The sequence below is a fragment of the Hipposideros armiger genome, unplaced genomic scaffold (genome assembly GCF_001890085.2).
Source record: "Hipposideros armiger isolate ML-2016 unplaced genomic scaffold, ASM189008v1 scaffold_732, whole genome shotgun sequence".
In the NCBI taxonomy this organism is placed as follows: Eukaryota; Metazoa; Chordata; class Mammalia; order Chiroptera; family Hipposideridae; genus Hipposideros; species Hipposideros armiger.
The window spans coordinates 300,080-311,270 of NW_017732082.1; the positions used below are offsets into that span (position 1 = coordinate 300,080).

An 11,191-nucleotide genomic window follows, 5' to 3' on the forward strand; every position below is an offset into this window, starting at 1 on the left:
TTCCCCAACACTGTTTCCCTTCCCCAATGCCCCAATAAAATCTTAAAAAAGAAAAAGAAAACTGATATTGATAATCCATGTTCAGTGTATATTCGAATTTTGCCAGTCGTCCCTATAAGGCCCCTAAAAGCCAGAACATTTTGATACACTTCTGCAAAGCACTATTTATTACAATGAATAATAGTAAGGAGCTTCTGTGTTAATTTGTTTTTGTTTCAGGTCATCAGTAAATGAGCATTTGCATTCCATAGCAAAGAACCAAATTCAGCTTGATCTATTTCATGTTTCCACACTTGGGCATACTTAGCACTATGAAACACATAAACACCAGAATTAAAATATTCTGCTTCTATAAAATAAGTAGTATTGTATTTTTGTCTTTGATACCTTGCATTTTTTAATCCAAAATGAATCCAAAAGATTTATTAGCAGATATTATTTGTCACTTAAAATCAAGGGTCACAGACATTTTCTATTTTTCACTTGAACCAAAATTAACATCATCAAAAAGGGGCAAGCAAAAATCATGTGCTGAGAGGAATACAATATCTGTTTTGTTCTATTTCAGCCCAAAATGTAGAACATGAATCTAATCATGTGGAAATATCACGCAAACCCAGATTGAGGGAAATTCTATAAAGTTACTAGCTATTATTTTTGAGAAATAACAGTGTCATGAAAGACAAAGGCCAAGGAACTGTTCCAGATTAGAAAAGATTAAAGTGACAAAAAATTAAATGCTCTCTAAGGAGGGGAATTACGATAAAGGACATTTATTCAGATAACCAACAAAATTGGAATTTGTGCTGTAGGTGATTGATAGTAGCATATCAGTGTTAAAATGTCTTGAATGTGATTACTGTAATGTGGTTGTGTAAGAGAATATCCTTGTTCTTAGGAAATGTACACATTTAATTATTAATGGTCCTGTGGTATGCAAACTACTCTCAAATGGTTGAGAAAATAGAGAAAGAGAGAAATGATAAAGTTCACATGGTAAAATGTTACTAATTGGTGAATCTTGGTAAAGAATATACATAAGTTCTTGGTACTAATCTTGCAACTTTTCTGTAAGTTTGAAGTTTTTAAAAAACAGATTAAATTGGAAGAATCAAGTTGAGCATTAATTTTTCTCTTCATAATTATGTTTTGAAGCATACAAGATCCTATGAAGAATATAACTTCTACCTTACTTTGCACTAATTCTTTTTCTTAATTTGATATTGAACATCCAAGAGCAAATGCATTTCCCTCATTATAAATGGTAAGTCCTGCTTTACTGTGACTGAGAGTCAGCTGGAGTTCTAAGAAACCTGCCTTTAAAACAAAGCAGCAAAATACAGATCCAGGAGCAGGATAATATGTCACAGAACCAAGAATGTTTTATGGAACGTGGTCTCAAATATTGGTTGAATAAGTACCTTTTTTGTTTGTTTTTATTTAGATATTTTATGACTTGGTCAGGCAGATAAATAGAAAAACACCAGTGGAAAAGAAGAAGCCTAAAAAGAAGTCATGTCTGCTGCTTTAGACCTGCAGTAGCAGCAGCTCTGAGCCAGGTAAGATGCTCAAAGCGGAACACATGCCTGCCTTGTCCCCTTACTTTGTTTTGGGCTTTCCCCAACCTTAACCACTTCCCATTTCACCTGGTAGGGTATTTCCAGGCCTCTGTAACTTGGGAAGGTGGTGTATAACCTATAGATATGTTCGTCTGTTGGGTAAGCTCTGTCTCCCCTCAGGAGATTCTAAGCTGCCTGAGGCAAGGACCATGTCTGTTTTGCTCACCACTGTGTGTCCAGGTCCTGGTACAGAATGGGTATTCAGAACTAGCGGTTGAATGAATAGAATGCCCTCCAAGGTCACTCCCAAATTCATGTCGAATTGAAGAGGAGCAGTGGTTCATCTGAAACAAAAGGCTTTAAGTGTACCTTTAATGATGAATTATTTTAAAGTGAACACACCAGTATACGAGGTGTGATAAAAAAATACGGTGAATGTTTGAATAAAAATGTATTACAGTAAAAGACACATTGCCATTAAGCCCCCTCAAAATACTCCCCTTTGTTTCAAACACACTTATCCCATCGTTCTTGCCACTTTCTGAAGCGGTTCTGGAAGTCCTTTTGTGGGTGTCTTTAGTTGCACTGTTGTGGCTGCCTCGATGTCTGCAATCGATTCAAAATATTTACTTTTCATGATCATTTTGACTTTGGGGAAGAGCCAGAAGTCGCACTGTGCCACATCCGGTGAATAAGGTGGATGAGGACACACTGTAATCTTTTTACTTGACAGAAATTGCCGCACCAGAAGCAATTTGTGACACAGAGCATTGTCATGATGGAGGATGAAACCGTTTGCCCATTTCATGTTAATGCGTTGTTCATGATCCATGATTTACAGCACACTTTAAAACACACCATCTTTCAACCGTAGCTCTCACACCACTGACTGCACTGAACAGGTTGAAACTTGTCACACACTGTTACCAAGGTTCGGGGCGCTGCTTCCTGGACTGAAGATCCCCCTGCCTTTCTTTGGATGGCGCTCGGCAGCAGGATTCACTGTAGTTTTGGATCACACCTCAGATATCGATAGTAGTTGTTCCTCCCCAAATGGAACCCCTGCCCTGATTCCTAGCAACATGGATTAGTATTGCCTCTCTTTGAACTTAATATAAACAAAAACATGTAATATATTATTTTATGGCTGTCTTCTTTTACTAAAAAATGTGTGTTTTTGAGAATTATCCTTACTGTGTATGGCAGTAGTTTATTTTATTGTATGACCATACTAGCAATATACCGTATATACTTACTTACATGTTCTGCTGTTGATTTACGTTTGGGTTCTTTCCGGGAACTAGTGTGGGTAGCTCTGCCGGGCACATTCTTATACACATCTTCCTGCACGTGTGCATGCATTTCTGATTGGTGTGTGTCTAGGAACGGATGACCAGATTGCACACTATATATATATGGACAGCGTTAGTAGAATCTGCTCAAAAGTTTTCCAGAGTGGTTGTACCAGTTCACACACCTCCCAGCAGTCTGTGTGTGAGTTCCACGTCCTGCTCAAATTTGGTCTTTTTAACTTGAGCCACTCCACTGGGTGTATGGTGGTCAGTGCAGTTTGGTGGTCATTTCCTCTCAGATATGGATTGACTTCTTTCAGTGTTTTGTCTGGGGGCTTCTAAGTATAGCTGACTTAAAGTACCGCTTAAGTTTTCATTACATGAACCCGGTGGAAAGAAATTAGTGGCAGCATGGAAGCTGCCTATCAAGTGAGAAACCAGGTCCTATGGGACCATTTGTTTGTTTTTTAATTATATATTTAATCCTCTGAACAGTTCCTACTTATCTTCATCAACTGTATAAATAGTATCATAAAAGAATATTTTTATGCAGTGGACTTAAAGATGTAATTTGTAAACTTGGTCTGTCCCAGGAGAGGAAAGTCAGCTGTTCCCACATGAGAATTGGTTGTGGTCTCTTGTGAGTCTCTTGGGCCCATTTAGTCGATTACCTCTTCCAGAACACCAGATTAACTAGCATGTGCTTCCTCAGATGAGTGACTTTCTCAAGGGAAACACTGAGTAGCTGTACTCCCTTCTTAAGGGAGCTGTGCTGCCTTAGAGGGGAAATGGGCAGAAAGGGGAAAGGGCTTGGGACTGCCTCTGGGAATTGGATTCAGGAAAGACAGCTCCTGGCCAAATGGCTGCTTTCGGCTTTTAGTGAAATCTTGATTTAATAACTATAAATCATCAGCTCCCTGAAAGTGATTCTTATTGCTGGTGTTTGTGTTTGTTTAGGTTAAGGATACAAAGGTAGGGAAAATGAGGGCCCCAGTTCCTGTATCTCTCTTATAGTTGACTGGCTGGCTTGTTGATACCATCACCTTAGCTGTTTAATTTCTAGTCCTCAGAAAATGTCCATTAAGCTTATGTTGAAAGGAAGAGGTGCCATCTCCTGGCCTATTATGAAAATTCACTCTTACACACCCTACAGTTCATTGTGAGTTTGATCTTAGAGGAGCAAGGTCTTGGCCTAGATCTAGAAATAACAGTTTCATCCTGGTTGCAGAAATTTTTAGACTCTGATATGTAATTCAGCTTGCAGTCTATTTAATGTAAGTCCCCTGCGATCTCTCTGAATGTTTGATAATAGGTCACTTAGCAGTCAGAATACTTTGCATGCAGAGCATTTTGTTGTGATTACAGACTTGAAGCATCGTGTTGATCCTGTTGGAAAGTACTGAGATTAGGGGGAAATTGAAACAGCAGTTACAAACATTTTTAGTAAGAGCATGTGAACTGTGAGGGCAGCATCCTAGCCTTAGTCTTCAGGCAAAATTGTATTGAAACATGTTAATCTCTTTCTAATATGTCCCACTTTTAAAGACCTAGGAGAGAAATTCATTGTCAGGAAATTCTGCCTTTAACCTAATTCTTTTCTGCTGAATAGTAAGACTAACTTTGAGTCTTCTGCCCTTGAATATGGGGCTTAGCTCTTTTTGTATCATCTCTTCTTGTCCTGACCTGTGTTAGAAGTGGTAATCCTAATATATACAATCATAAAATGGTTGAGCAAAGAATTTCCCATGGAAAGTTTATGCAGGCAGGTGCCATTTCCTTAGTGGAAAGCAACTTTACAAATAAGGTGATAATGGGATAGAAATGAAATAATCACTGTTTTCCTCTTTAGAGACAGGCCTGTCAGATATGTTATGAAACACTAAGCATAATAAAACTATTTTTTGAACATTTTTAGAGGGAGTTTAAAATAGCCCTATTACTGGCGCTGTTTAGTATAACTCAATTCTCTAGTAACAGTGAGCCAAAATCATTGTTTCTTTTTGTATTATTAGATAACCTGCTTGTTTAGTGTCGTCTTCTGGCAGCAAGAGATATATATGATAATATCTGTATCTATTCAATGTTCCAGATTACAGGAATGAAGAACTGTTGCCTAATTGGAAAGTGCCAGCATTCCAGACTTCAAAAAACAAATCTGAAGAGGCTTCTCCTGTTTTATATATTATGTGAAGAATTTAGATCTTATATTGGTTTGCACAAGTTTCCCTGGAGAAAAAAATTGCTCTGTGTATATCTCTTGGAAAGTAAGACAATAGTATTTCTCTTTTGCAATAGCAGTTATAACAGATGTGAAAATAAATATACTTGACTCTAATATGATTATACAAAAGAGCATGGATGCATTTCAAATGTTAGATATTGCTACTATAATCAAATGATTTCATATTGACCTTTTTATCATGATTCCTCCCTGTCAAGCACTAAAAAGTTGAACCATTATACTTTATATCTGTAATGATATAGATTATGAAATTTCCCCTCAAACTCATTGCAGCAGATAACTTTTTTGAGTCATTGACTTCATTTTATATTTAAAAAATTATGAAATATCATTCTGTCATTATATTCTAATTAAAATCGTTTGTGCATAATGCTTTGGAAAAATGGGTCTTTTATAGGAAACAAAAACTGGGATAACTGATTTCTATGGCTTTCAAAGCTAAAATATATAATATACTAAACCGACTCTAATATTGCTTCTTGTGTTTTACTGTCAGATTAAATTACAGCTTTTATGGATGATTAAATTTTAGTACATTTTCATTTGGTTTGTGTGTTTTTGTTATTGTTTATCGATTTAAGCCCTTCATTTTTAATGACCACATCGTTTTAAATGCAACAAGTAGTTCCCTTCTACCTGGTACCTGCAGAACACTTGGCTTTAAACCCCTAAGTAACTGGTGATTTCTCTAAGGACAGACCTTGCACTTTCTGTTCTAGATATATTTATTCCTACTCTACAGTAAAATACATCAGACTACATAGAATAGTTTTGTATATTCTCTCTCGATCTTAAAGATTGTATCTTATTGAATAAAATATCCTACTGTGTGTTATTTTTATATGTAAAAAGATACGTTTAATACTGTATCAGGGTTTGACTTTTACTATTGCAAATCTTCCACAGCTTGTAATTTTATCGAGGGGATCCTTTTGCCGTTGTTAATTTGTGGGTAGAAGTCCACCAGTGAAATGTTATGTCAGATTTTTCAAATCTGCTTTATTGTAGATTGAAAACCCTGAGCGAAGTGGCTGAAAGTGGAAAGCATGTAGAGGATGTGCCGTTTCTTCTACTCTGGCTGTATATCAGGTGGCACGGTAGTAGTAGTGCGGGGAAGACAGCTAGTTACAATGTTAGCCAGCTATATAGTGGTGCTTTTCTTTTCCTTCCCAGCTTTTTCCATTTTTAGAAAAGATGGGGCATAAGTAGGACATGGACCTCGGGTGATAGGATTTTCATATCCTCCATAGAGGTCGAGCACAACAGATCGTTAGCCAGTGAAGTGCTGGAGAAGGAAGGAAGCAAGCTTAGGAAACCCTGTGCCTTGTCCCCAAATATTTAAGGAGGAGACCAGTCCTAGAAAGTCCAAACCACTGCTCAGGGATCTAGATGCTGTCTCTTGCAACCAAGTGTGAAGTAGTGGTCATGCCAGGCTGAAACTTTCCAGGAGTGTGGTCAGCCCATCAGTCACAGAATTGAAATTTAAAGCTCAGATTTCAAATGTAAGCTCTGACCAACCTGAGAAAATGTTCAAGTATTGTAAAACGTATTTGGAAATTGTATTCTTTTGAGTTTCTAATAAACTTAGTTACCTAATACTTTACCTTCTACTGATCCACTTATACATATGTCTGGGATTAAGGGGCCAAAAATCTAATAAATGCAATAAGTTAAAAAAAAGAAAAAAGTGAGGCATTAGGATCAGTGTGTCCAAATCATGGTGGCATGGTTTAAGGCCCTCTAAAGTCATTCTTGCTTTAAAACTCACCTCAGACTTTCCTTTGGACTTAAAATTATAGACACACATCTCACAAATGAGTAAAAATTTCAAAATATTTCCTGTTACATAGATTATGCAGTTATTTGCCAGATTAAGTAAAAACCATGAAATAATAGGTCCCGGGCGGCCAGTTAGCTCGGGTGGTTAGGATGCAGGCTCATGGCACCAAGGTTGCCAGTTTGATTCCCACATGGGCCACTGAGCTGCACCCTCCACAACTAGATTGAAACAACTACTTGACTTGGAGCTGATGGGTCCTGGAAAAACACACTGTTCCNCTGAACCGGGGCCCTGCTGCTCAGAGCTGGCGTCCCAAGCCAACTCTTAACGCGCCACTCGGCCAGCCCCTCCTTTTTTTTTTCTTTAATTAACAGTTGGCATTCAATATTATTTTATATTAGTTTCAGGTGTACGTCACAGTGATTAGACACTTACATAATTTACAAAGTGATCCCCCATATTAGTCTAGTTTCCCTGATACCATACATAGTTATTACAGTATTATTGACTATATTCCCTATACTGTACTTTACATCCCTGTGACTATTTTATAACTACCAATTTGTAGTTCTTAACCCCTTCACCTTTCTCACCCAGGCCCCCCAAACCCCCTCCCATCTGGCAACCATCAGTTTGTTCGCTGTATCTATGAGTCTGTTTCTGTTTTGTTTGTTTTGCTTTTTGTTCTTTAGATTCAACATATAGGTGAAATTATATGGTATTTGTCTTTCTCTGGCTTATTTCACTTAGCATAATACCCGTTAGGTCCATCCATGTTGTTGCAAATGGTAAGGTTTCATTTTTTTTTTTTTATTATTGCTGCCTAACATTCCATTGTATAAATGTACCACATCTTCTTTATCCAATCGTCTATTGATGGACACTTAGGTTGCTTCCATATCTTGGTTATTGTAAAGAGCACTGCAGTGAACATAGGGATGCATATATCTTTTTGAATTAGTGTTTTGGATTTCTTCAGATAAATACCCAGAAGTAGAACAGCTGGGTCATTAGGTAGTTGTGTGTTTAATTTTTTGAGGAACCTCCAAACTTTTCCATAGTGAGTGGCTGTACCAATTTGCAAGAGAGATCATACTTGTACAAGATTCAACTCTTGGACTCAAATTTGAAATTATACAGGGACACACTTCTTGGCTAAGGAGCTTTAATTCTCTGATATCTATCTATACATCTGTAGCTATATATTTTTTAAATTCTTACCACACCATTCTTGCTATGTTCTGAAATAGTACATGGCTATACCAGAGGCTATCAATCTGAATCAAGAATTAATTGTTCTCTACTTAGAATAATAATTGGAATCAAGACATCCTAGTTGAGGAATGGCAGAGAGACTGTGAAACTATTTTGTGTTTTAGATTTTTCTATAGTTCAGAGAAATGAGGAAGAACCTAGGCTGAGGACTTTTCAGCATACATAACAAATACTATAGTTTGAAATTGCCCTCATCACTAACCAGCTGCTGCTGTGAGGTAGGCAATGTTTGTCAAAGAAACTGTTGAGGATGGTGCTGCAAAGTCCGTTACCGTTCTGTATAGCACCAGAAACCCAAAGCGGGCTAGCATGAAGAAATGTGTGGTTTTGATTTATTTATTGTTTTAGTTTATCCTGTATTATTCTGTAGCTTATGCATTGAGAGTAGGGAACTAATGAGAGCTTGTTCACGGCTTACACATTTTAAGTTCTTGAAGGGCTTCAGAATTGTAAGACAACGTGGATTTCAGAGCTGTGAAACAGAAACTACGATTTTGTTCATAAATTCTGTGTTTTCAACTTTCTTAGACATAAGATAATAGAGAAATTAAATGATTTGAAGAATATGGGAGTGGGGAGGAGGGAGCAGAAAGAAAAGAATATAAACCACTTTTATAAGTTATAATCTTAGGAACATTTAAAAAAGTAAATAGAAGTTTTATCTGAGTCCATCTTAAGAAAATGTAGACCAATAGTTTTTTAAATATTTTACTTACTGAATTTACTTACTGAAAAGATGTAAGAACAATAAAAAGAATTTGTTTACCCTCCATCCAGTCATCAGTTATTAACTTTTTGTCACATGTGTGCATGTCACACTTCTTCACTCCTAAATATGTTAGTGTGCGTAACCTTAGATCAAAGACATTCTCTTACACAACCACGACACAATTATTAAAATCAAGAAAACTGATATTGGGGGCCGGCCGAGTGGCTCAGTTGGTTAGAGCACGAGCTTTGGGCAACAGGGTCACCGGTTTGATTCCCACATGGGCCAGTGAGCTGCGCCCAAGCTGAGTGGCCGCTGAGCTGGATGGCGACTGGACTTGGAGCTGAGCTAGCTGCACCCTCCACAGCTAAGACTGAGGGACAACAACTTGGCTGTTCCCCATCTCCAATTCCCCAACACTGTTTCCCTTCCCCAATGCCCCAATAAAATCTTAAAAAAGAAAAAGAAAACTGATATTGATAATCCATGTTCAGTGTATATTCGAATTTTGCCAGTCGTCCCTATAAGGCCCCTAAAAGCCAGAACATTTTGATACACTTCTGCAAAGCACTATTTATTACAATGAATAATAGTAAGGAGCTTCTGTGTTAATTTGTTTTTGTTTCAGGTCATCAGTAAATGAGCATTTGCATTCCATAGCAAAGAACCAAATTCAGCTTGATCTATTTCATGTTTCCACACTTGGGCATACTTAGCACTATGAAACACATAAACACCAGAATTAAAATATTCTGCTTCTGTAAAATAAGTAGTATTGTATTTTTGTCTTTGATACCTTGCATTTTTTAATCCAAAATGAATCCAAAAGATTTATTAGCAGATATTATTTGTCACTTAAAATCAAGGGTCACAGACATTTTCTATTTTTCACTTGAACCAAAATTAACATCATCAAAAAGGGGCAAGCAAAAATCATGTGCTGAGAGGAATACAATATCTGTTTTGTTCTATTTCAGCCCAAAATGTAGAACATGAATCTAATCATGTGGAAATATCACGCAAACCCAGATTGAGGGAAATTCTATAAAGTTACTAGCTATTATTTTTGAGAAATAACAGTGTCATGAAAGACAAAGGCCAAGGAACTGTTCCAGATTAGAAAAGATTAAAGTGACAAAAAATTAAATGCTCTCTAAGGAGGGGAATTACGATAAAGGACATTTATTCAGATAACCAACAAAATTGGAATTTGTGCTGTAGGTGATTGATAGTAGCATATCAGTGTTAAAATGTCTTGAATGTGATTACTGTAATGTGGTTGTGTAAGAGAATATCCTTGTTCTTAGGAAATGTACACATTTAATTATTAATGGTCCTGTGGTATGCAAACTACTCTCAAATGGTTGAGAAAATAGAGAAAGAGAGAAATGATAAAGTTCACATGGTAAAATGTTACTAATTGGTGAATCTTGGTAAAGAATATACATAAGTTCTTGGTACTAATCTTGCAACTTTTCTGTAAGTTTGAAGTTTTTAAAAAACAGATTAAATTGGAAGAATCAAGTTGAGCATTAATTTTTCTCTTCATAATTATGTTTTGAAGCATACAAGATCCTATGAAGAATATAACTTCTACCTTACTTTGCACTAATTCTTTTTCTTAATTTGATATTGAACATCCAAGAGCAAATGCATTTCCCTCATTATAAATGGTAAGTCCTGCTTTACCGTGACTGAGAGTCAGCTGGAGTTCTAAGAAACCTGCCTTTAAAACAAAGCAGCAAAATACAGATCCAGGAGCAGGATAATATGTCACAGAACCAAGAATGTTTTATGGAACGTGGTCTCAAATATTGGTTGAATAAGTACCTTTTTTGTTTGTTTTTATTTAGATATTTTATGACTTGGTCAGGCAGATAAATAGAAAAACACCAGTGGAAAAGAAGAAGCCTAAAAAGAAGTCATGTCTGCTGCTTTAGACCTGCAGTAGCAGCAGCTCTGAGCCAGGTAAGATGCTCAAAGCGGAACACATGCCTGCCTTGTCCCCTTACTTTGTTTTGGGCTTTCCCCAACCTTAACCACTTCCCATTTCACCTGGTAGGGTATTTCCAGGCCTCTGTAACTTGGGAAGGTGGTGTGTAACCTATAGATATGTTCGTCTGTTGGGTAAGCTCTGTCTCCCCTCAGGAGATTCTAAGCTGCCTGAGGCAAGGACCATGTCTGTTTTGCTCACCACTGTGTGTCCAGGTCCTGGTACAGAATGGGTATTCAGAACTAGCGGTTGAATGAATAGAATGCCCTCCAAGGTCACTCCCAAATTCATGTCGAATTGAAGAGGAGCAGTGGTTCATCTGAAACAAAAGGCTTTAAGTG

The 11,191-nt window shown here is 37.2% G+C and overlaps 1 protein-coding gene across 5 annotated transcripts in view; it reads left to right on the forward strand.

The window, feature by feature from the left end:
* RAP1A (RAP1A, member of RAS oncogene family) overlaps positions 1-5,635 on the forward strand; it is a 75,982-nt gene extending 70,347 nt beyond the window's left edge. For all 5 annotated transcript variants that reach the window (XM_019627452.1, XM_019627455.1, XM_019627454.1 and 2 more), the window contains 2 exons: positions 1,445-1,559; positions 4,941-5,635. In XM_019627452.1, coding sequence (XP_019482997.1) covers positions 1,445-1,531 — 87 coding nt within the window. In that variant the 3' untranslated portion in view covers positions 1,532-1,559; positions 4,941-5,635. The remainder of the gene's footprint in view (positions 1-1,444; positions 1,560-4,940) is intronic.
* The last annotated feature ends 5,556 nt before the right edge of the window (positions 5,636-11,191 follow it).